Genomic DNA, 25,424 nt, shown 5'->3' on the forward strand with positions numbered 1-25,424 from the left:
AATTCAGCATTATGCTTCTGTTTATATGATTAGCATGCCAACATTTACAAGTAGTGGTGCTCATACACTGTAAAACAGACTATTTTAGGTTTTTTTATCCTAACCTGCATTTATAAATAGATAATTGAATTCTTTAGAAGAGAAAAAATGCTATCATGGTGTAGTTTAACTTGGGTAAATTCTGGTAAAATGGAAAATCTAGTGTAATCAAAGAAACCAGTGGACAACCAGTTTAACTTTGCTATTCTCACTGATGAGTTCTTTAAAAGGCTTGAGATCAGCAATACCAATTATGAAAACAAATGTGAAATCTGACATGCATCCTTAGTTTAAATACACACTTAAGAAAAATGTTGAGAGTTCACTTTGAGGGAAAAGTTTGATCATGGACTTTCTTTGTGATCTGTTTTCACTAACCTTATATTTTATTTTTTTTTTAACAGTTAAGAAGTTTGCCCAGGAACGCATTGCTCCATTAGTGTCAAAAATGGATGAGCAGTCTCACATGGATGAATCAGTTCTACATGGATTATTTGAACAAGGGGTTTGTACACAAGTCATACTTTTTAAATTTTAATTAGGAACATAACAAAATAGTACAAGTTAGAAAATGTACGCATGGTGTAACATTCAGGCGCGTTTAGTGGCTAAGTTTAACGATATGAAAATTAGAGCATTTCACATCATTTTAGGTATCTTCATCAAGTGTCAACTACCACATTTTTGTTTATTAGATATTTTTGTAACAGTGGGTCAATTAAAAAATAATAGAAATAATAGAATGCACTTATAGGTGTTAGTAGACAATATAAAATACTAGTCATTAAGCCCGTTACAATAACGGGCGCTAGAACAGTAGTCCATAAACATTAGTAGGACCAGTCTATATTAAATGGCAAGGGACCTTTTACCTCATTAAATTTTTTCCGTAAAATGCCTGTAATTTTCTCTGACAGTAATACTTGCTTTGCTTTCCGTAATATGCGTTTAATTTTCTGTGACAACAGTGGGCAATCAGCAGATTCTCCCCAGCAACTGATGTAATGTGCGCGAAAATAAATCTACTTTTACTTTACACTTTACCGGGCCAAGCTTTTTAATTGCAAATCTGACATCCTCAGAGTGAACACTTGCACAACAATGGGGAAGCTGGTCTCCGCGTCTTAGTACTGATTGGATTTTTCGTGTTTTCTGTTTTAGGTCTTACCTCATTTACCGAAATCCGATTGGATCTGCCACGCGATATTTTATAGGTCCCACCCTCTCTGTCTTGTGTGACGCGTCAGGCGTCCTTTGAAGCATCTGCTTTGAAGCGTCTCTCTGTGCCCCGCGCGTGCGCACTTCACCAGAAGACACGGACACATGGACGCACACAGGGATTTTATTAAAGAGGATATGCTTTTTAACAGTACTTTACAATGTCATGTAGTTAAAAGACTAGCTTAAATAGGTTTGTGGTGGCTCAAAAGTTTTCATACACAGCAGATTCCATTTCAAGTGATGTAAAAATGGATTTTAGAGGTGGAGGGCCTGAGATTAAAAGTTTACCTAATAGAATAGTAACTACCAAAAGAAAAATAACAATACAAAATGACCAATATTAGCATAAAATAATTATCAATATAACCCTATGAAAGAAGAATATCAACTGAAGTAAGTTCCCCATCTACTTATTAATATTAGTTAAAACGTAGTAATTCATTAATATTATATAAATAAGTAAGAAGTGGGAAAGTAACAAACTTCTTGTATAACTTAAATACCGAAGATGACACGTGCCTTAAATATTTTAATTCCAACCTGAAGATAAACAGAAGCAAAAGTCGCTCTTTGGGCACTGATAAACTGTAACTCACTCTCAGTCTGTTATATGTTATACTACTAAGTAACTCTTTCAGCGTGACACACTTGGTATTAGCAGCACACTCATCCTCCACAGGCACCATTAATTAAAACTGTATACCACAGCGTGGTCTTGATCTTCTGCCCCATATCTTCTGCAGTCCACTTTTAAACCCATCCTGCGTTTCTGTTAATTAGTGTGCTGTACCTTTCCTTACTAATTAATTAGCTCAAAGACTGTTCAGTTGCAGTTTGACAACATTGGTTCCTTGCAATAATAATCTGAAGAAAATATTAGTTCAGTCAATTCAGTCTTGTATATGCTTAAATAATTGATTTTATCATTTACTTACCTAAAGGAACAAGAGAGAGATGCTGTGTTATGAGCTGCTTATATGCACGTACCTTCCCTGGTGTGTGACACACTTGCATTAGGCATTCATGTGACTGTTGGACGAGTAATAGTAAAATAGAGAAAACGTGCAAGTTGATGTAACTGCTGTCAAGGTGAACTTGAAATGGTAAACTAATTTGTAGTTGAAGTCACACAGAAAGTTTCTTTGTTTTAAAATAGACGAGGGGGCTTCGCCCCCTGCTCGCTTCGCTCGCCAACCCCTGTGTTTGGTTAATCGGATATACAATTTAAAATTTTTTTTTCTTTGGAATTGTTTCAATTTCTTTTACTTTAAAGCTTCATTAAAACAATATTTTTTGGAGACACATTGTGACAAAACAACATATAAGAATATTGTTTCTGTTTCTCTAGTAAATAATCTTGACTTTTTCTAATGTCTGTCCCTGTGATTTATTGATTGTTATAGCAAAAGCTATTCTCACGGTAAACTGTAAACATTTTAATACGAATGGCATATCACGATCTCCTTTGGTGTGTAATGTTATTCGCGGAAAATATATATTACCTTTCTTTTTGCCTGTTAAAATTTGCATTGCTTCTCCGTGATCATCAATATACACCTGATCAAATTGTGTATTCTTTGAAATTCAACTTTTCGTTGCTTTAACTATTCCGGGACCACAGATTCTCATAGTGTATGGTCCATTATTGTGTAAATTCACGTTTTGTGCATTGAATGATGCGAATGCGAAAAGACTTTGTTGTCTACTCTTTGCCTTTTATTTCTGACCTCAGTTTGTCCTGCTATCTTTTCAGTTACACCTGGTTCTGATTATTAATCACCTTTTGTTTGCGGTAATGCGATCTTTTCTATATTCTTTCATACTGTAGCGACTGACATGATAAAGTGTCACGAAAGTTTTACTTGAACAATCGCCGACTTCCTAACCCAAAACACAACTTTCTAGCAACCTCTCCAACCCCTCCTCCCCCGGGTCTCACCCCCCCCCTTACCGCATCAATCAATACCCCGCTATCAGTATTCCGTGCTGTAGTCTGCCCTCCCTCAATCGGACCGAACAGTCACTTAAAACCAAAAAGGTCTCAACCTGGCTGGGACGCTACAATACTTTCGAATTTTACTGCTTTCATATTCTGTACCTTTCTCTTCATGTGTATTGCGCCATCACTTGTTTGAGCCTTTCGAATTCCACTGCTTTCATAATCACTTAATTGCCTTTTTTTCTCTCCAACGCCTTTGTGTCTCTATTCTCCGTATTGTCCTTATACGCTTTATATGTGCTGAGAGCACAGGATATTTGTGTACTACGTGCTTTTACACTACTGAGTGTTTTTTGATGGGTGTGCTCTTATATGATATCTTTTGTAAGTAGGGCATCTCTTGCAAGAATCTCATGTTCCACGTCCCCGTGAGACGGCCCTGGGACAATCTCTTGGCACCAAGTCTCATGTTTACAGTCCACGCGAGACGCTCCGTGGCAAGTCTCTTTTGTCTCGCAGGTCTTTTAAGTTTCTTCCGAGAACTTCTGAGAAGATCACGTATCGTCGCTATGCTTTTGCTTTCCAGGATTTTTTTTTTATAATAGAGAGACAAGTTCACAGACTTGCCAGTACTTTTCAATGGGAGATTTACAAATGTCAAAATTTTGTACAGTCCAGTCTGTTCAAGATATCTCAACAAAAATTGAATTGTCTTGCCAAATTTCTTTGTAGAATAAGTGTGCCAACTTTCCACAAAATCAGTCCACAAGGCGCCAAGGTGTTTCATGCTGACAGACAGACAGACAGACAGACATGGCTGTCACAGCAGGTGTTTCTTGCATTATATACAAAAGCACCTGATAAAAGCCTGCTTAGTCATTACATACTTGCTGTGTAATGTTTTGATTTTGTACTGAACAACTTGTTCAGAAGAAAAAACATCAGGAAAAGAAATTCTTTGTATGTTATTGAAAGTTACAACCACAAAGAGTTCACATATACAACACTTAAAATTTTATTCTACCACCAAATGAATAGTGCATTAAGTGAGTTTGTTAAAGTTCTTGTGGAAAAATTCCTCCTTCCTCAAAAACCTCATAATTATGCCTTTGAGGCCTATTTATTTTTGTCACTATCATCATTATTACCAACATTAACAGCCATTTTCCAGATTGACACAGGGTGCCTGGTTGCCCTCTGATTTTAATTTTTTTTTTTTCTGAATTTTTGGTGGTGGGCCAACTTCTTCGTTCTTACTCTGGACCACATCCCTTCCACCTCTGTCACCTAATCTTCCTCCTCCTTATCCTTTCACTCCACCTGCCCAACTCACCTTTGTCTGTTTTTCACAAGCACAACAAATTTGACCTTTACCTCAAGGTTTTCTCTGAAATCAGTATTTGTCTTGCTCTCACTCAGTGACATGCAACATATCTACCTGATTATGTATGGAATTTCTGTTTTTTTCTCAGTTTGAGGTAATCTGCCTCTTAAATCATCTAGATTTAGAAAAAAAAATCTCCAGTATGTCATTTATCCTGTAAAAAGTGTAGCCACACAGTTTTAGACATAAAAAATCGGATGATTATATCCTCCGGTAAGTCATTTATCCTGTAAAAAGTGTACTGTACATAAAGTCACACAGTTTTAAACATATGAAAAATCAGAATGATTTTGGAAATATTTTATTGCATTATTCCTGAATTGACAATAGATATGATACTGCAGAGGAAAGCACTTTCCTTTAGCTTCTTTTAGCTGAAATATTTTCCAAGATCAGATGTGAAATTGTTCCATATGACTTAAACAATAAAATAATTTAATTTCTTTCACTGGAGCACACATTGCTGATAATAATGTTCCAAGATTTTTAACATTCCACTGGATAGCCGTCTGGGCAGGCAGCTTTACTGTTTTACAGTGGGTTTATGGCATCATCAATTTTAGAGAGCCTCAGGGCTATATGGACTGTAGTATTTGTATTTTATCAAAGAAGTCATTAACTTGAGTTTCACCTTCTTTACACAATTTTAAACTGCAAGGAATGATTATGATCCTTAGTAAACTGTGTAATTAACATCTAAAACTGTGACAGTAAAATCACAGTTGTTGAGGGCCTATCTAAATTTGGATTTAATACACTCTTACAGTCTCCCATAATCTTGAATATGTTTAATGTTTTTGTTGTCTGCTTTTTAGCTAAAAATACATTGCATTGGTATATATATATATATATATATATATATATATATATATATATATATATATATATATATATATAAAAGTGTTTGCCCACAGAAAATAACATTTTAAAGGTTTTTACCCAGTTTTGAAGAGTGTACAACTGTCATCAGAATCTCTTTTCAATAGTTGTCATTGTGTATTTTATTAAGACATTTACAGAGTTAACTTTAATTCGTTTTATTTTGTATTTTGAATTTAAAGTGATTGCATAATTGTCATTAGAAACAGGCTATTAGTATTTTTTTATTCAATTGTTTATAATCTAGGGATAGTCAGGGATAGTTTTCCAAGTTTTCTGTTCCTTCGCTGATTTTTAATTTTTTTATTTTAAATGATTCATCCCCTTTTTTATAGTTCATGGGCATTGAAATTGATGAACATTATGGTGGAACTGGAGCTTCTTTCTTCACATCAATTCTTGTGATCGAAGAGCTGGCTAAGGTTGATCCGTCAGTTGCCGTCCTGTGTGACATTCAGAATACACTCATCAATACACTGTTTAGAAAATGCGGTACTGAAGAACAGAAAAGTTATTATCTCCCCAGGCTTGCTACAAACATGGTAATAAAGGTTTTCTCATTTTAATTATGTAGATTAGCTTGAATATATATTTTTGTTATAGTATTGAAATGATTTGTATGTTTTTTTTCAGTAGAAGCTGCAATATATACCATTTTATTGTTTGTTTATTTTTAATATATGATGCATTAACTGTCAGCTACAGAAATGTATTGTGTGAATGTTTATATAAGTGCTATGCCTCACAGTCAGTTTTGTAGAGGCAACAAAATTAATCATTTAGTGACTACTCTCGTAGAAAAGTCTTGTTTTAATAACTTTATTATACAGCTTGTGTTTCCTTAAAGATCAGCCTTAGAAGAAAGTATACCGTTCATCTTTCTCACAAAATTGGAAGGAACAATATCAAACTCAGTTAACATAAACAATAGAGCAAAAGATATGTAAACTTTTTTGGTCAAAAAAGTTAGATCATAAACAACAGTTCCAAAAAGTGAAAAAAATAGACAAAATCATAATCTAAATGTATGAAAAAAGCAGGTCAAAGTACAAAAATGAAAAACAATACCTATCAAAATACTGTTGGAAGAGGTAGTTGTTGGAAAGGCACAAAATACTCAATGTTTAAACAGCACCATCATCTCTGTGCACCCTCTTTTACTTTTCCCCTACCCCTCCTATTGTGTGACAATGTTGTAATTAGAGTAGCCTGGCAAGAGATGCAAGGAGGATTAGGTGGTAGGGGTAGCTGGGGTAATGGCACAAAAAAGAAAGAATGGGATGTAAAAAAAAAACTGCTTTATAATGTACTTAAACTGATCTGTCATTCACTCTTTTTAATGTGTCTATTTACTGAACAATATATAATGATATCAGTTAAATAAAATGTATTATTATTATTATTATTGACATACTGTTTATTTATAAACATACTTTAAAAACAATATATAATGCAGAAGTTTTACATTAGTTGTACAAATGTGTGAATTTCCTTTTTGTTGTTGCCTGTTGCAGATAGGCAGTTTTTGTCTTTCAGAAGCAGAATCTGGAAGTGATGCCTTTTCTTTGAAAACAAAGGCAGAAAAGCACAAAGATTATTACATCATCAATGGGTCCAAGATGTGGATAAGTAATTCTGAGCAAGCCGGAGTCTTTCTTGTCATGGCCAACGCTAATGCTTCAGCAGTAAGTAGGATCATTACCATGTAAAATATGTTTACTTATTTCAGTTTATTTAGTAACAATTTTGATTGTGTTCACTTACTGTGGTTGTGCATTTGTTAATGTTTTTAAAGAATTTTGCAATATATCTTATAATTTATTTCAAGTTAGACAAAAATAATAAAGCATAAAAAATAACATCAGAAGAAACTAATATAGATTTGTTGCCATAAAACAATGGAAAAGTATACAATATAATATATGCAATAAACTTATATAGCAATTGATTGCAATTTTAGCAAAAGTTTAACAGAGCAGTAGGAGCAATAAGATGTTAGAGATTAAGAGGATGGCCTTAGAAATGTTGCATGAGGGGGAAAACCCCCACTTACATGGGAAAACATCCTAAAACCCTTGTGAGCAAACAGTTGTCATCAGAATCTAGGAATCTTAAATGCCACTAAAGGAAAATACACAAGACCACAGGGCTTTAATATTTTAGTACTTTAAATGTTTTTCAGGCAACTTTCTATTTACCTATCTCTTTTTTGAAAGAATCAATTACTTTAAACTGTATGTTAAAAATGTTTTTATGAATAAGGGCTACCTTTGACTAATTGAGCATTTTTACAATTGTAAAATATTTTATGGCAGCACTGAGAAACAAACGGTGATCCCCTTTATCTGGGATCTTCTGTGGAAAGCTGCTTGAAAGAGGGGTTGGGAAAGAAACCAATATAATTTCCCCATTTAGTCCAGCTTTTTCCTGTACTATACATTATGAAAAAAACAGCTTCAGAGAAAATCCAAGGAGCAGTGTACAGGGCATGCTATGTAGAATGGTTAAAGGAGCTGAAGTTTTTAATCATAAACAAGTGATAGGTGCAGAAAGATTTAAAATCATAAAGAGAATGATTAACGTGACCACCAACTGTTAAAGTAACTGGAACTATAAATTCATTAAATGAATTGCATAGTAATTAGTTGAAATTAACATGTAGAAGGCTTTTAATTCATGATTGTTTTAGATATACTAGATAACTAAATTATTAACTGAATTTAGGTAAATAGCAAGTTCAAATCACAATATTTCGATACCTTCAAACCTCACTATTTAATATTTCTTTTTTTGGCTTGAAACTGATTAATTGACCTAAGGAGATTTGTTAAAAAACATGAAGGTGGTTCCTAGAGAGGATGTATATCTCGGAATCTATCTGTATTGGTGACATGGGAGTTGGTATCATCCATTGTAAGAGATGGATATCTAGGACGGCGCTCTGCTGGCAGTGGTGTTATTTAGCTTTTTTTTTCTAATATTATTCTGAAGTATCCTGTATTTAGCCAACACAAGAGGATTTAATTCTAAGTAAATTAAAAGCATGAGCAGGAGATCAAGGGTTCAAAAAAAGAAGGAAAAGGTAGCCAAAGTTTCATTAAAGTCTAAACTGGTATCAAGTTCATAATACAGCCTACCAGAGTTGGAAGAGATGAGCGAAGGAATGGATCAGCCGGGACTTTATGCTGCAGCATTGGCTTCAGACAAAAACTAATGTGGGAGCAAAACTGTGAGTGAGGCGGGCAGTGAGAATTCACCAATCTCACATAGGTTATTGGAACTGAGCATTGCATCACTATCTGTTCTGTCAACTACTACCAATACATGGAGTGAGTCAACAGCATCAATACCAATCAGACTTGCAGCTCCACCTTTAGTGCACAGAGAAAATGAAAATTAACTGTCTGAGCTGAAGGTAGTGATCACCACACTCGGGGGCAATATAAATGAAATAAATAATGATAATAAATGAGGATATACACAAGGGCAATGACAAACTTGACAAAAGAATAGATAAGCTGCTTCAGGATATAAAAGACGCGAATATACGTTTAAGCAATAACTTTACTGTAAGCTTTGATAAACATTCTAGTAACAATTGATTAAAAATAAAGGAAAATATGAATAAAATTGAGAATAATATTTGAGTACTTGGTGCTCATCTTGAAGAAGTTAAGCAAACATTTACGACTGATATTGAAGAAGTTGAACAATTGACTTCCACCATTGACAAAAAAGCAACTGTTGTAGAATCCGAATGCAAAGTGTTTGGTGATAAATTAGCTGTGCTGGAAGATAGACATAGAAGGAACTACCTTAGAATCGAAGGTCTCCCTGAAATCCTTGAAAGTCTAAACCAAGTGAAATTGATAGATGAATTGTTCTCTAAAATAATTGGAGATGACTTCAAATCGGACACCAAGATCTCAGCAGCTTACCTCATATGTGGATTGAATGCCACAGAACCGAGAAGCCTGATTGTCCATTTCACATACTACAGGTTATATAAAATTTGATGTCAATTCTCAGACAGAAAGAGGAGATTATGTTTGAAAATAACGCATTCATATTTTCCCAGGTTTCTCTCCTTCAACATCTGCTGAATGAGCTGCATTCTACTGCATTAAACAGCACTTAGACAAAGCTGAAATCAGATAAGGCCTCTTGTTTCTATCTAAATTGAAAGTGATTTTTGATGATCTTTAATTCCCCTAAAGAAGCAGAAAAAAAGCTAAAAGATCGATCCCCACATAATTTGAAACATGAACATAAATCCTATTATGTCCTGGTAATGCAAGGAAGATTCTCGTTGCAACTTGGTCTATTTGTAATGCCACATTTGCTGTAACTATGCATTCAGTTTTTGGCTACTTTGATTTTTTTTTCAGGTTACTTCATATTTATCCTTTTTACCCCAACAACGCTAAGTGCAAACGTAATATTAGGCTCCTTAGCCAAAATACCTGGCAACAATATGAAATCAAGGTTAAAGCTATTGTATAAAATAACATACTACCTTTACTTAGGTTTTCAAAATGCCCTCAAAAGTTCAGAATTGTTCTTTGACCCAGTGAACTTTGTGAGCTGGAATGTCGAACTTCTCAATAACAATCTAAAGAGAAAAAGGTATTTTCTCACCTGACAGGTCTAAATGCCACGATAATATTTTTTACAGGAGACTCACTTAATAAGTAAATACTAGTTTCTACTGCAAAGAGTTTGGACTGTCCAAAGGTTTTACTCCAGCTATACAAAGAAAACTAGAGGTGTGTGAATCTTAATACACACAACAATCTCATTTATAGTATCAGATGTAGTGTCTGATCCAGAAGAGCAATATGTCATGGCAAAGGGTAATTTATTTAAATCCAAAGTTATTTTGATATATATCTAAGGTATGCACCTAATGTGGATGATAGAGATTTCATCCAAAATGTATTTGCATTCTGTTCCTAATGTGATCACTCATAAAATCAAAATGGCTAGAAACTTTAATTGTGTTTTAAATCCAGACCTGGTCTTCAACTACAGTGGCAATAACATTAAACACTGCAAAAATAATCACATAGTTTGTAATGGATCATAACTTATCAAACCCATGGAAATTTTTAAATCCAAACTCGGGCATATTCCTTCTTCTCATCAGTACATCACAGTTACTCAAGAATTAATTATTTCTTTATCAATAATAATTTTTTGCCCACTATCAAATCTTTCAAGTCCAACGTTTTTGTTATTTCCAGCCACGCCCCTCTGATCATGGAGCTTAAATCACTATGCCCTACACACTCATCTCGTAGCTGACGTCTTAACCCCTTGTTGTTAGCAGATGAGAACTGTACAAAGTTCATCTCTAAGCAAATGTGATTGTTATTTATAGACAAATGCATCCTCAGAGATCTCTGCAAGAATACTCTGGGGAAACTCTGAAGGCTTTAAGAAGACAGTTTATTTCATATCTTTCACACAGAAACACATTTGAAACCTAGAAGGTATCAGAGTTAATCAGCAAAATTACCAGAATAGATCAAGTATACACCAGGTCTCCAAATAAGACACTTTATAGGAAAAGACAGGTTTTGCAATCAGAATCTAACTTTTTGACAACAAAAGAAACCGAACAGCTCATCTTTAAACTGTGACGTTATTACTATGAACATGGAGAGAAGACTAGTAAGATCTTAGCTAAACAAATCCACAAGCAGGAGTTTGCAACACAATAACTGAAATTACCAACACAGATGGACATAAAATTATTGACCATAAAAATACAACTCACGCATTTAGAGAGTACTATAAGTCCTTTAGTTTTACCCAGTTTAAAGAAGACAAGACACAGTCTAATGAGTTTTTGATGAATTACAAATACCACAGCTAGATATTCTTAGTGTAGAGGAACTGGATAAACCTCTGACACTGTCAGAATTATGCTATAAACTCAGTCCAGTGTGGGAAAAAAGCAGGCCCTGATGGCTACCCAGTGGAAGATTATAAAAAATTAAAATAAGTTTGCTCCAATACTATTAGCAACATTTATAGAAGCTAGAGACATCAAAATTCTACCTCAGCCTCTTCGTCAATTATTAATTACCACCTCATAAGGGATGTTAAAAATGGGAAAAAATTACATTCTCACTTAGAGGACAATTGTTCAATTGTTTTTTGTTTTTTTTTGTGTTTTTTTTTAAATATGGCAAGATCTAAGTTATCAAATTTCAGAGTAAGTATTCATATCTGGGTAAAGGACATTCTCCCTTTTTTGTTGTGTTTAAAGATTTGTCATACTGATGGCTCTTATCTCTTTTTCTGGGGTTGTATTCTGGTTTGTTAAGTTTGACTTGATTGTATGGAATGTTGTTTTCTTTAAATAAAATCCATAAAAAAGATAATGTTGTCATGACATAATTTCATGGGATAAAAGTGGACCAACAAACTTGGTCTACTTGTGTCATCTGTGGAGAAATATAAAATTCTTTAGAGAGTGTAAAGGTAAAGTAAGGTGGTCTATGGCATAGCAAGGCAAAATGCTAAAAAATGTTTCTAAGGTACTAGACACAGGAACATTCAAAGAAACTGCAAAAGGAGGAAGATAGAATGAATGAGTTTAGGATGATAAAGTAGATATCAAAAAATACAGGCTGAATTGAGTGTATATTGCTTAAAAAAAGCAGAATGGTGCATTGTTACAATTAATTGTAAGGTCAAAACCACCAGAAAGAGGTACATGAAAAAGAACTCAGGGTTAAAATCTTGATTTTAGTTAGTCTGGTAATATAATGCCACCCTTCACTTCTGATCTTTGCAGAGCCATCCTTTTAATACATGTCTTTTTTCATCTTCTATGTATACAAAAGCCAAATACCACTGACTCACTCATCACAAAATCTTCCGAACCATGAGGACTTGGGACTTGAAATTTGAAATGTAGGTTACCTTTGACCCATAGGTGCTCGCTAAGGAACGATTTTAAAAATTTTGTTGTCCAAGTGTGTACTGTCTGTATGTCTGTCCACTTTTCACAAGAGGATTACTTAACCGATTTATATCTGGTTGTTTTCTATAATTTGCTTGAACTTTCCTGTTGATTTTGCGACTTCTCTTATCGCACTAAGTACTATAGTTTGCTTGCAGTACCGATCTATTTATGCAAATCCAAGAGAGTGGCTGTGGGCCGAGAGCAGGGGGGCGGGGCCTTCCTCATTCACTCGCCAGCCTCTGTTCGAATTGGTCTACCTCTCGCCACGTGTTGGAGTGCACCTTGCCTCGGCTTAGCTAGCGATACCTATTTGTTCAACAGACTTTATTATCTACAGATTGTTAAGGAGTAACGTTTGACGTGTTTGAGAGAGAGATCAGAGATCTCCGTGTGTATTAGAGGGTAGCAGCCACGGGGTACAGCTAGTTCAATGTAAGCAACTGAGTATGAGTTTGCAAAATTATTTTTTAAAATATATGGGAATACTCTGAAAGAGAAATAAATGTTTTTGTACAATATTCATAAAAATATGAAAATCTGTTTTTTAGATTTCCAGTAACATTTCCAGTACATATTTGTTAATAATGATTTGTTCAGGAATCATGGGAAGGAGGGGTCCTTTCATCGGATTGGCTGTCCCAGCGCTGTTTCAGTCATGGAATGGCCAAATGGGGGCGGCAACTTGATGGATGAGGTCTCCAGGACTCTAAATATATCCAAATCTTCTTATGTGATATCATCTACTGTTAAATTCTGCTCTGTACTTCTAAAATTTTTATTTTTAAACTGTATTGAGGATTTGTTCTGTGTATTGTATTGTATTGACCCCCTTCTTTTCACACCCACTGCACGCCCAACCTACCTGGAAAGGGGTCTCTCTTTGAACTGCCTTTCCCAAGGTTTCTTCCATTTTTCCCTACAAGGTTTTTTTTTGGGGAGTTTTTCCTTGTCTTCTTAGAGAGTCAAGGCTGGGGGGCTGTCAAGAGGCAGGGCCTGTTAAAGCCCATTGCGGCACTTCTTGTGTGATTTTGGGCTATACAAAAATAAATTGTATTGTATGTTACTTTAAAAAGAGAGCTGGTTATAAATATTAATAAATAAATTCTATGTTTCTGAAGCGAAAGGGATTTGTCCTGTAAGATAAATACATTATGGCTTGATTTTTTACATAATTAATCCATATACAGTATATAGAAAAGGTAGCTTCTGTTAGTAATTAAGATAGACAGTGTGCACTTTAATCATCAATTTTTGTGATCCTTTTAACGTAAAATAAGGCTTCTGCTGTACTGAATTATTTGTTTTTAATGTTTTTGTTGTGCCTGTTTGTGTATTTTAATTGTAAAATTTCTGTTTATGTAGGGCTACAGGGGAATAACTTGCTTTATTGTGGATAGAGATACTGAAGGACTGAGTATTGGAAAAAAGGAAAACAAACTGGGGCTAAGGGCATCTTCTACTTGTCCATTGACCTTTGATAATGTTAAGGTACTGAAGATATATTTAATCATTAAATCTAAATGTGCTTAAAATGTAGTATTTAGCTTTTGTCTTTTTAGATGTGAAACATTTTAGGTATTGTCAGTGTTGCCATGTCTATTCATGAAGGTTTGCACTTCCCTAATTGGTGTGTTTTTGGGAATGTGGAAGAAATGTCAGAGTACCTGGAGGAAACCTTGGCAGAAACAGTGAGAATGTGCAGACTTCACAACGACAGTGACTGGGCATGGGATTCAAACCCAGGACTCGGATCTGTTCGGTGGCAGTCCTACCCAGTGTGATACCTTGCCATGCCAGGCTTACATGTTCCACAGTGAATTAATAATCTTCGTGGTGGGGTAGGCTTAAGTGAAAACTCATAATAGAAGTTGCATTAAAATTTGAAATCATGTTGTTTAATTGTAGCATTTTAATTCATTCCATTTGTCTCATTTTTATCTTTCACGTTTTATTTAGTAAAACTTTCTTAAACCATAGCATCATATTGTGAACATTTTTCATTTTCACTCCTCTTTTTCTCACACACAAACATAAATGCATTCACGTTCAACTGCCTTCCAATCAGAGTGGTGACGTTTAAGCATTTATTATATCATTCTGTTCTGAATATGTTCATTTTGCTTATGTACATGATCTAAGAGCATTCTTTATACCAATTAGAATAATGTCAACAAGAAATCAAGAAAAATCTAACACTATGTGGGATTACAGTTCTCCAAACTAATATACTGTATGTTGTAAGGTGTATTAGTATATACAGTATATTCTTTTTTCTTTTTTTCTCTTCTTATCATTTCATTTGCAAAGACTACACTCATAAGTTGTAATGCAAAACAAATATGATTTTAAATCAACAAATTAATAAAATTTGCATTTAAGATCATTCAAAGTTATGTTCAATTACAGAGGAATAAAGACAATCCACATATTTTGAAAGATGAAATTCATAGGATTAGGCTCTCAGTAAAGCAAGGATAGCACATTGGAATTTATAATGAATGGTGCTTATTCCTGCCCCGCAAGAGTTTTATTTCAGTGTTGTGACGACCTCTGCTGGCCATTTCCTTACATTTAGAGTAGAGCTGCAGCATCCTGTTTTGAACAGGCAGAAAGTTCAGTTCAGTAGATGCATGTGACTTTGCTTTTTTATTTTACTTAGAAAAATCTAGTTATTAACTGTTCTTAACATGGCAAGAGCCATCCCTGGGCACATAACTGTTAATCGCAAATGCCCTAATACAAAACTGTAAATCTTCACTACTTGTGTCCACATCTTCAGAGAAAAACCTGTTTATCAGCAAGTTATGGGCGATATTAGTCTCTCGTCTACCAAGGATATGGCAGAGGCATGTTGGCATCCTTTCTCTATGGCTGCCTTGTTCTGGCACCTAATTTTCTTACATCTCCTCTACATAATAAAGACGGCTCAGGGTGAAATGAAGTCAGTGTTTACTCATGGAGGATCTCATATAATCAAAGCCATGTTTATCAACCAATAACGGCTTAAAAGTTTTTTTTTCTCATCATCATAATTACTTTTTTTGTTCTTGGTAATTTTTGCCTTTTTTAATGTTACAGGTGCCTGAGAGCAATATCTTAGGGGAATTAGGCCAAGGCTACAAGTATGCTATTGGAATGCTGAATGGGGGCAGAATCGGGATTGCTGCTCAGGTTTGTGTGTGTTTTTACTTTTTAATATTGATACAATATGCAGTAGCTTCTAAAAATGTTTGTATTGCCAACGATTGCTTCAGGTTTTCATGAATTGTCTAGCGTTTTTTTTGTGATTTTTAATTTAAACTTAATTAATAGAATGATTTTATAGATGGGGTAACACATACCCCATAGATGATGTATAATTTAATATATCTGGTAAAACTATTCTTGCAGCTGCAAGTATTTCTTGATAGGTCTCTGCCAAGACTTGAAAATGTTCATAGATTGTCTAAAACTTTTTAAGAGAAACTAAACCTCGTTGAGGGTTACAGTAGTTTAAAATTATTGCTGCCTGGGTTAATGATTACAAAAATATTCCCTGATCATTTCTTTTCTGGAAAATGTTGTTTTTAAAATACTTGTGGATTTCAAAGATGCTAGTCATGGCTTTAAGATTATTATAGATATAACTCCCAAGATCATCTTTCCAGAAAACTTACATTTAGATTTTGTCATCATTTTGATGTTGTCCTGTATAACTGTAAAAAGAGCTTTTCATACAGGAAGTTCACTTTTAATCAACAAATCCTTCTGTATTTTATTATATAGACTAATATTTTATAGATCTTACCATACATTATTTGTTATCTTTCTCATTAAGTTTATTCTGTTGAGGTTTTGTTTTTGTTTGTTGTTCTTAGAGCACCACCTACAGGTGCATGTTTTAAATATGTTTTCATGTATTATGCAAACATCAGTTGCTGCCATACATACCACTCTTGCGTTATTATTTTAACGAAGTACACTCAGCCAATAAAAAATCAGTTTGCTCAATCAAAGTAATTATAGCACCTTTCATTTATATACTTTCATTAAATGTTCTTCTTCCTGTATCTCCTTACACAGACACAGATTAAAGTAATGAGACCAAAAGGGCACGAATTGAAACCCAAATTGAAACGTTCCAGTTAAGAGGGGGAAATCACCACCCTCCAAGAAAAAAAAAATCAAGCTAGATGTGAGAGTCACCAGGTCTCATTTATAAAACTTTATGTGGATTTGAGCCTGACACAGATAAAAGCGTATGAAAAAAATTAAAAAATCAGATTACTAACACCTGCTGTTCATACATTTTTGTGCAGTTTTCTCATGAACACCCCTTGAACCCCGTACGGTTGCCACCTGAAACAACCATATATGAACTATGCTAATTAACCTCATACATATGTAATTTCAGTGATGACCTTAATTGGCTTCTAGAGTAGCATCCTACCATACACATCTAGACACCACCACGTACATTTGAGGAGTCCTATGCTGCTCTCCTTTATCTGAGTACACTAGAGCGTGCAAGCCATTATAACACCTCTGTGTTCTGGGGGTCAGGGAAAGGTGTAAAGTGGCAGGATCCAAGCGGGTGGCCATTATCACCTGGCATGTGTAATGTTGTTACAATGAATAGTATAGGCCATATGAAAAACTGAGGGTTCAGCCAGTTACCTTACCAAAAAGCCAGATATCATGTACAGTACCATCATCAAGTTGTGTGCTAACACTACCTTGCCTTAAATTGAATTAAATCTGGATTGATGCAGGCCACCAAACCACAATGTTCATTATTCCCATCTTGGCATCAAAGGTTACTTATGTGTTAATGGAATATAACTGCTTATGGTTAACAAAAGCAGCTTCATTTTTGTTTGGTGCCCTTATTGCAATATAAGTGTAGTCAGTTGCTCCAAATATATTAGGAAAACCAGACTGTGGCAAATTGCCTTTATATGTTTGCTTAAAATGTTATGTTTTATGTATGTACACCCATACCATACATAAACTGAATGAATCACCTCTTCAATTGGTTAACTGCTTCCAGGACAGCGGGCATGATGGAACTGAAGCTTGGCTGAGATATTCCTGAACTGTTGGCTAGTTCTCTGAGAAGTGACAACAGGTAGCCCTATCAAGAGATGATGGTTCTTCAGTTCAAATACGTAGCATTGGCCCTCTTAAAAGGGAACTAAATTAGAGTCTGCGCATCATATTCAACACTTTTGAAATCTAATATGCTTGTCACATCAATGCACATCATAATAATGACCTAGTGATGTGAATTATTAGGCATGTGAGTCATTATTTACCTTGTTTGACTTCATTTTCGTACTTGATCAAGGGTCTCAGCATTTCCCAGTTGTTCTGTAATGTTGCATATGAATGGGTCCGAGATGCCATAAATCTGCACAAGTTCTCCTATCAAGTGTTCTTTTATAAATCCTGACTTTTGCGTGGAATGTTGTGTATTCACATTTTAAATCTCTTGTTCTATAAATCTGACCCTGGACTGCTGTGTGGAGTGCATTTATTTATTTATTGTTCTAGTACTTCAACCTAAAGAATGGTGGTCTGTATTATTTTGCCTGAATGATCATCTCCAGAGGGCATAAGTCTTATAGTCAGTAAAACAGGTGTGTTTGATTGTGAAATTAACTTGGGGACATCAAGAAACACGTTGTGACTTACTTCTTTCAATAATTTTCCTTTTTTTAATAATTATTAATCTGATACTGCTGTGTACCTTCTACCAGCACATCCAGCTCAGTGATTTTATATGTCATGAACTACACCGTCATAGATAGGATACCTAGATGTTATATATGTAGTGGATGAATGAGAAGAAGTATGTGAATGAAACTAAAATGTATGTTTTGGCAGAGCTTCAGTCTGCTAAACTACACCCATGTCTTTAAAGACATAAAACATAATATGCGGCAATCACACAGTGCAAAATATTGTTACAGTTTTAATTATGTTTTTATTGTCTAAGTGTAGACAGTTATATTTTCACAAAGTAAACTTTAGGCAATATCTCAAAAGTTTCAGGCTGCCTAGTTAAACTTCATCAGGTTTGTGAATGATAAAATGCGCAATTAATATCTATAACATGAAGTATTTCTCTTATAAATAACTGCATAGATTTTATGAAGAATTTTATATTGGATTTCACAAACCTTTGGTAACAGCGCGGATAATTCTTAGCAATTAACCAAGGTTTCTGCAAATTGATTTTATCTTTAATAATGACCCCCAACAACTATATACACTTGACTTTGTTTTCTGGAAACTGGAATTTGGCTTCAGCATTTTAATTTAAGCAAAGCAAAATCCAGGGGGATATACAATGTAGAGCCTACCTGGATTGCTACTTTTGCCAAAAAAAATTAGCTTCTAAATTATAAGTAAAGTATTCCTTTACATATAATTCCAAAAGCTAACTAATAAAAACTGATAAAATTATGTTTCCTATTTTTCTATGACCCTGTCAGTCACAGGCTCTTGGAATCGTCCTAACTTTCCCATTGTTATATCATCCCTGTATTTATCACAAAGAAAACTATGTCCCCATAAAGTGTCAGAGGAGTCGTATCTCCTAGGTGTTGGCTAGTGAGGCCTCATTTTATAGGTGTTTCATGTATTATTTCTGGGGCCGTTACAATGCCCCATGTGCCAAGGAGTAGAAATGACCAAAAAAGAGTACTGTGACATTGAAATTCATAGTCAGACCTAGATGCCTTGCCCTTTTACTATGATTGTTGTGGATTAGTTGTCAACTCATCCTATGATTTTTTTATTTTATTGTAAATGTTTACAGTATATTTATTTTTAAATCTCCTGATGTCCTAGTGACCACGTGTGAATATATGGATAAAATGATACAGGACCACACTGCTGAAGAGGTAGAGTTAGATAGAAGTTCTCCATTTATTTTTGTGATTATTATGAGGAAATCTGTTTGTCTAAAAGGTTAATATGAAACCTTTAAACTATATCCCTGACACTGAGAGATATTATTTGGATATATTTTCTAACATATTAAAAATTGGGTTTATAATAATGTATTATTTATCATTGACATTTCAAAATGTTACAAAAGGATGTGAACTCCATTTAGAAGGATAACAACTTATAGGCTTTGTGATCTGAGAGCAACATTAACTATTGTTTTGGAATACATTATAAAAAAATGCCCAAGAGACAAATAATGAACACGCGACTGTAAAAGGCAAAAATAATTTGTGGTGACAATGCAGTAGGACAAATAGCTGCTCTGTAACTCTTTTCATTGGACCCATTACTAACTGCCTTTGTTTATAATGACATTGGGTCAAAATAAATAAGGTTTTCAAAAAATAAATATAATAAGGTTGCATTATGAGAGGCATGTGGGATAATGTTATGTATTTTTCAAAAACCTTGCTACATAGATATGTCATTATGTAGACAGTCAAGCACTTGATCATGAATTGTCAAATGTGGGGCTTGATAAATTAGATACAAATAAATGTGTCTGCAGAAGTGAAACCCTCATAAAACAAAGGTCTTCTTAGTGAAAAAAGTATTATATTGTCTTTGTCAGTTTTTGATTTAATTATTAAAATGCTACAAGTAATTAACAAATACATCACTTTATCTCTTCTTGTTTAGATGCTGGGACTGGCTCAGGGCTGTTTTGATAATGCAATTCCATATACACAGCAAAGAATTCAGTTTGGAAAAAGGATTTTTGACTTTCAGGTACAATTTTTCCATTTATTGTGTGATAGTTCACTTAAACATTCTACTCTAATTATTCCTGTTAAATGTAATTAACACTTTGTATTGTAAGTCACTGGTATTTAATTTGTCTTTTAAATAGACTTTTTATTTCATGTTATAGGATACTGATTTTGCAGGCATGTTTTTTCCACTCTTATCAATTAAAATGACCTGTGGTGATTTGTTTATACTTTTTAATAGTCTTCGTTTACAGAACTATGTCTGGTGTCTTTGACCTGCTAAATTTGAGCTCTCATTGTAAAATTTAAAAATAATGCCAGTGATTTATCTAAAAAAAGAGATGTGATAAAAAAAAGTATTGGACCTGAATCTGAAATGATTAAGTAGCTAGAGTTTAATAGTTGTATACTAAAATATGTGCATTAAAATTTTTAATTTATAGTATTTTTTGCTTGCTTAAGAACTATTCAACATTGATGCTACTGAAAGCTGCAAAATCAAGTATTATAATATAAATGAATCTCTAATATCACTCAGGCATAAGATCATTGAATCTGTAATACTAGAGAACAGTACAACTTTGGAGATTCATTTTCACCTATTCCACTAGGACCAGGACCAGGATCAGTCCCCTTCATATGCCACAGACAAGAGGTAGGCTGCAGAATTCTTTTGCAACAAGATGTCTGTCAAAGATGACCCAAAATCTAAGCATCTTTTACCGTTAATGATAGAAGACAGTTTTGCTACTGTGGAGGAAATCATAATTGAGATTTGAATTGTGATGGTGCTCGAGATTATTCTTGATATTAAACCCGAGCAAGGTCTTTGAGTGCTGGTTGTCTACATCATTGACTCCTGAAATAAAACATCACTGCACTGCATCTATCAAGCTACTGTATATTGTCTGGGGCAAATTTAGGAAGTGTTTTACAACTGGGGATGAAACTTTACACTGCTAAGCCAGTATAGGCAGAACCATGGATACCATTTTTATGATACTGAGGGTGTATACAATATTGATTACATGCCTCATAAATCCCTCATAACCATTCAATGATTGATTTGATTTTTGTTACAGTCAGTTAGAGAAAAACAGAGAGGAAACCTAAAAGCCACCCCCTTCTGCTTCACAATTATGTGTCTGCTCATACTCCATGGGATACAAAGTCTGCTGTGAGAAGCCATGGATTCAAAGAGAGGCAATTCTCACCCTTTACTCCAAAAAAGGGCCCATGTGACTACCACCTTTTCTCCATTCTGAAAGGCCACCTCTTTGGGACAACTGACAACATACGTATGTCAATGTTGAACGCATTACATCAACTAAAGAATAGTGGCTGTACAATCAAGACAAAACCTTTTGTCTGAATGGCATTGAAAGTTTTGTGAACATCATAACACGTGTATTAGTGTTAATGGCAGTTATTTTAAAAAGTACAACTTGTTTATTTTACTGGTGTTTCACCAAGCTCAAGTATGATCACTACCCATAACGAAGACTGATAAATATATGTGTACACACACACACACACACCGGCTAGTTTATTAGGTTAACTTTGCTACTACCGAGTTGGATCCCCTTTTGCCTTCAGAACTGCCATAATTCTTCATGGCATAGATTCAACAAGGTGCTGGAAACATTCCTCATGAATTTTGGTCCATATTGACATAACAGCATCACGCAGTCGATCCATGATGTGAATCTCCTGTTCCACCACATCTTAAAGGTGCTCTGTTTATTGGGATCTGGTGACCGTGGAGGCCATTTGAGTACAATGATGTCATGTTCAAAAAACCAGTTTGAGTTTATTGAGCTTTGTGACACCTGATACATTATCTTGCTGGAACTAGCCATCAGAAGATGGGTACACTGTGGTCATAAAGGAGGAAGTATGATGGTCTGGGGTTCTTTTGCTGGAGGCAGAGTTGGTGACTTGCACGGTGACTGGCATTCTGAATAAAAGGGTTATCACAGTTTGGCTGTTATATCAGCAAAAGGTGGCTACTTTGATGAATCAAAAATAACAGTTTGTACACTTAATGATTCCTTGGTTCATTTTTGTTTATTTCTTGTATGCCTTGATTTCATGAAACATTAAGTCATTACACTGCATTCTTTTCTGTAAAAACTGAGGTGTTCTAAAAGTTTTGAGCTGTGTATGTATATGTATGTATATACACACACACACATAATCCATTTAGTTGAAAGCTGAAATTTGGCAGAATGGTTCATCTAAGGCACTAGGTACAGTGATCCCTCCCTATATCGCGTTTCACCTTTAGCGGCTTCACTCCATCGCGGATTTTATATGTAAGCATATTTAAATATATATCGCGGATTTTTCGCTGGTTCGCGGATTTCTGCGGACAATGGGTCTTTTAATTTCTAGCACATGCTTCCTCAGTTGGTTTGCCCAGTTGATTTCATACAAGGGATGCTATTGGCAGATGGCTGAGAAGCTAGATTGCTTACTTTTCTCTTCTGTCTTGCGCTGACTTTCTCTGATCCTGACGTATGGGGATTGAGCAGGGGGGGCTGTTCGCACACCTAGACGATACGGATGCTCGTCTAAAAATGCTGAAAGATTATGTTCACGTTGCAATCTTTTGTGCAGCTGCTTCCTGAAACGACATGCTGCACGGTGCTTCGCATACTTAAAAGCTCGAAGGGCACGTATTGATTTTTGACTGAAAAACAATCTCTCTCTCGCCCCCCCCTGCTCCTGACGGAGGGGGTGTGAGCTGCCGCCTTCAACAGCTTTGTGTCGCGGTGCTTCGCATACTTAAAAGCCAAGCAGCCCTATTGATTTGTTTGCTACAGATTGTTTTCTCTATCTATGTCACATTCTGTGCTCCTGACACGCACTCCTTTGAAGAGGAAGATATGTTTGCATTCTTTTAATTGTGAGACAGAACTGTCATCTCTGTCTTGTCATGGAGCACAGTTTAAACTTTTGAAAAAGAGACAAATGGTTGTTTGCAGTGTTTGAATAACGTTCCTGTCTCTCTACAACCTCCTGTGTTTCTGCGCAAATCTGTGACCCAAGCATGACAATATAAAAATAACCATATAAACATATGGTTTCTACTTCACGGATTTTCTTATTTCGCGGGTGGCTCTGCAACGCAACCCCCGCGATGGAGGAGGGATTACTGTAGTCACTAAGAAAGGACATTTCAATATGTCAGTGTTTAGCAATAAACCCACTACACCAAAATCTCAAAAATACCTCGATACATTTGATTAAAATTTGGTGACAATATAGAAAAAGGAAAATTAGCTAATATGTTTTTTTTTTATTTGTCGATACATTTTTTATCTATACATATTAATAAAAGGCAAAGCCCTCACTGACTGACTGACTGACTGATTCACTCATCACTAATTCTCCAACTTCCCGTGTAGGTAGAAGGCTGAAATTTGGCAGGCTCATTCCTTACAGCTTACTTATAAAAGTTAGGCAGGTTTCATTTCGAAATTCTACGCGTAATGGTCATAACTGGAACATATTTTTTGTCCATATACTCTAATGGAGGAGGCGGAGTCACATATTGCGTCATCACGCCTCCTACGTAATCACATGAACTAAAAACAAGGAAGAGATTTACAGCACGAGTCAAACGCGGGAACGAAGGTAAATGACGTTAATTTTTGACTGTCTTTTAATACTGTGTAAGCATACATATTAACACATGTGCAATTAAACGTGTGCATTTACGGGGTGATTTCTCAGGCTTAAAAGCTCGCCTTTTATCAAACGCAGGAACAAAGGTAACTGACGTTGTTCACTGTCTTTTAATACTGTGTAACCATACATATTAACACATGTGCAATTAAATGTGTGCATTTACGAGGTGATTTCTCAGGCTTAAAAGCTCGCCTTTTACTAAAAAGGTAAATGCAAAACTATTTTCAATCATTCTATGATCTGCTTCTCACAACTGAAGGCACCGTGGCTGATGGTAAATGACATTAATTTTTGAGTGTGTTTTAATACTGTGTAAGCATACATATTAACACGTGCAATTAAACGTGTGCATTTACGGGGTGATTTCTCAGGCTTAAAAGCTCGCCTTTTATCAAACGCGGGAACAAAGGTAAATCACGTTCTTCACTGTCTTTTAATACTGTGTAACCATACATATTAACACATGTGCAATTAAACGTGTGCATTTACGGGGTGATTTCCCATGCTTAAAAGCTCGCCTTTTACTAAAAAGGTAAATGCAAAACTATTTTCAATCATTCTATGATCTGCTTCTCACAACTGAAGGCACCATGGCTGATGTTACGTCACTTGCTGTCCAACCATAAGCGTTACCTAGTAGGTAACCGGACACTCACTTCACTCCCTTACGGGAATCGAACCTCTGAGGTTTTCTTTTGTTCTTAATTAAAATTTAAAAGCAATACTTCACCGCTGCTAAGCCCCTCTAGCGCTGACGTCCGAGGTTCGATTACCGTAAGCAAGTGCAGTGAGTGTGTAATTACATTCACGGCATTCGTAGTCTGATTCACAATCTGATTGTATGGGTGGTTACCTACCAGGTAACGCTTATACTTGGCCACCAAGTCAGGTCGAAGTGATCACTCGAGTAAAGGCAGCTTCACAAAAAAACAGATCCTTAACAAACTGTTATTAGTATATTTTCCCTCAATTTAAAAACGTTTAATTTTCTTCTTAATAAAAATTTAAAAGCGGTACTTAGCCGGTGCGAAGCGCGTGGATTTGACCGACTGACACATACAGACATATTCATGAGTGCAGGTACTTCGGAAAGAAAGCACCGTGTAAACCTAAAGTTTAAATTAAGTTCATAGACCTACAAAAGGTTGCCATTCATTTGAGGCAAGATTGCTTTTCTTCTGTACAACTATACGTTGCATTCTCAAGAGTGTGCTTGCACGGCTTTGGATATATATATATATATATATATATATATATGTATGTCTATATATGAATATGTAAGCTTATAAGTACTGCCTTACTTCTCTTTAAGAAAGGAAGATGTAATGATACTTGATTTAAACGATTCCATGTCTTCCTGGGTTTGCGTAGCTTATTGTCAATATCTTTACACCTGTTTTTAAGACTTATTGACTGAAACGGGCTTTCACGAAAAAAGTTAGGGCTTTGCTACAGGATACACCCTCCACAAGTTAAGCAAGTAAAAATAAAATATATATTTCTGTTTTATTTAAACCTTTTAAGTTCGTATGCATAGCCCCATTTGGCTGTTTAATTTTTTTTTTCTTTCTTCAGTAATATTTAATC

At 35.2% G+C, this 25,424-nt stretch overlaps 2 protein-coding genes across 3 annotated transcripts in view; one reads left to right on the forward strand and one right to left on the reverse strand.

The window, feature by feature from the left end:
• acadsb (acyl-CoA dehydrogenase short/branched chain) overlaps positions 1 to 25,424 on the forward strand; it is a 79,002-nt gene that overhangs the window by 36,532 nt on the left and 17,046 nt on the right. For both annotated transcript variants that reach the window (XM_028795237.2, XM_028795238.2), the window contains exons 3-8: positions 444 to 544; positions 5,798 to 6,004; positions 6,977 to 7,147; positions 13,801 to 13,926; positions 15,517 to 15,609; positions 20,074 to 20,163. In XM_028795237.2, the coding sequence (XP_028651070.2) occupies positions 444 to 544; positions 5,798 to 6,004; positions 6,977 to 7,147; positions 13,801 to 13,926; positions 15,517 to 15,609; positions 20,074 to 20,163 (788 nt within the window). The remainder of the gene's footprint in view (positions 1 to 443; positions 545 to 5,797; positions 6,005 to 6,976; positions 7,148 to 13,800; positions 13,927 to 15,516; positions 15,610 to 20,073; positions 20,164 to 25,424) is intronic.
• Positions 1 to 25,424, reverse strand: part of LOC127526696 (craniofacial development protein 2-like) — a 260,456-nt gene that overhangs the window by 23,578 nt on the left and 211,454 nt on the right. The gene's annotated exons all lie outside the window — the stretch shown is intronic.

The sequence above is a fragment of the Erpetoichthys calabaricus genome, chromosome 2, assembly GCF_900747795.2.
Source record: "Erpetoichthys calabaricus chromosome 2, fErpCal1.3, whole genome shotgun sequence".
Taxonomy (NCBI): Eukaryota; Metazoa; Chordata; class Cladistia; order Polypteriformes; family Polypteridae; genus Erpetoichthys; species Erpetoichthys calabaricus.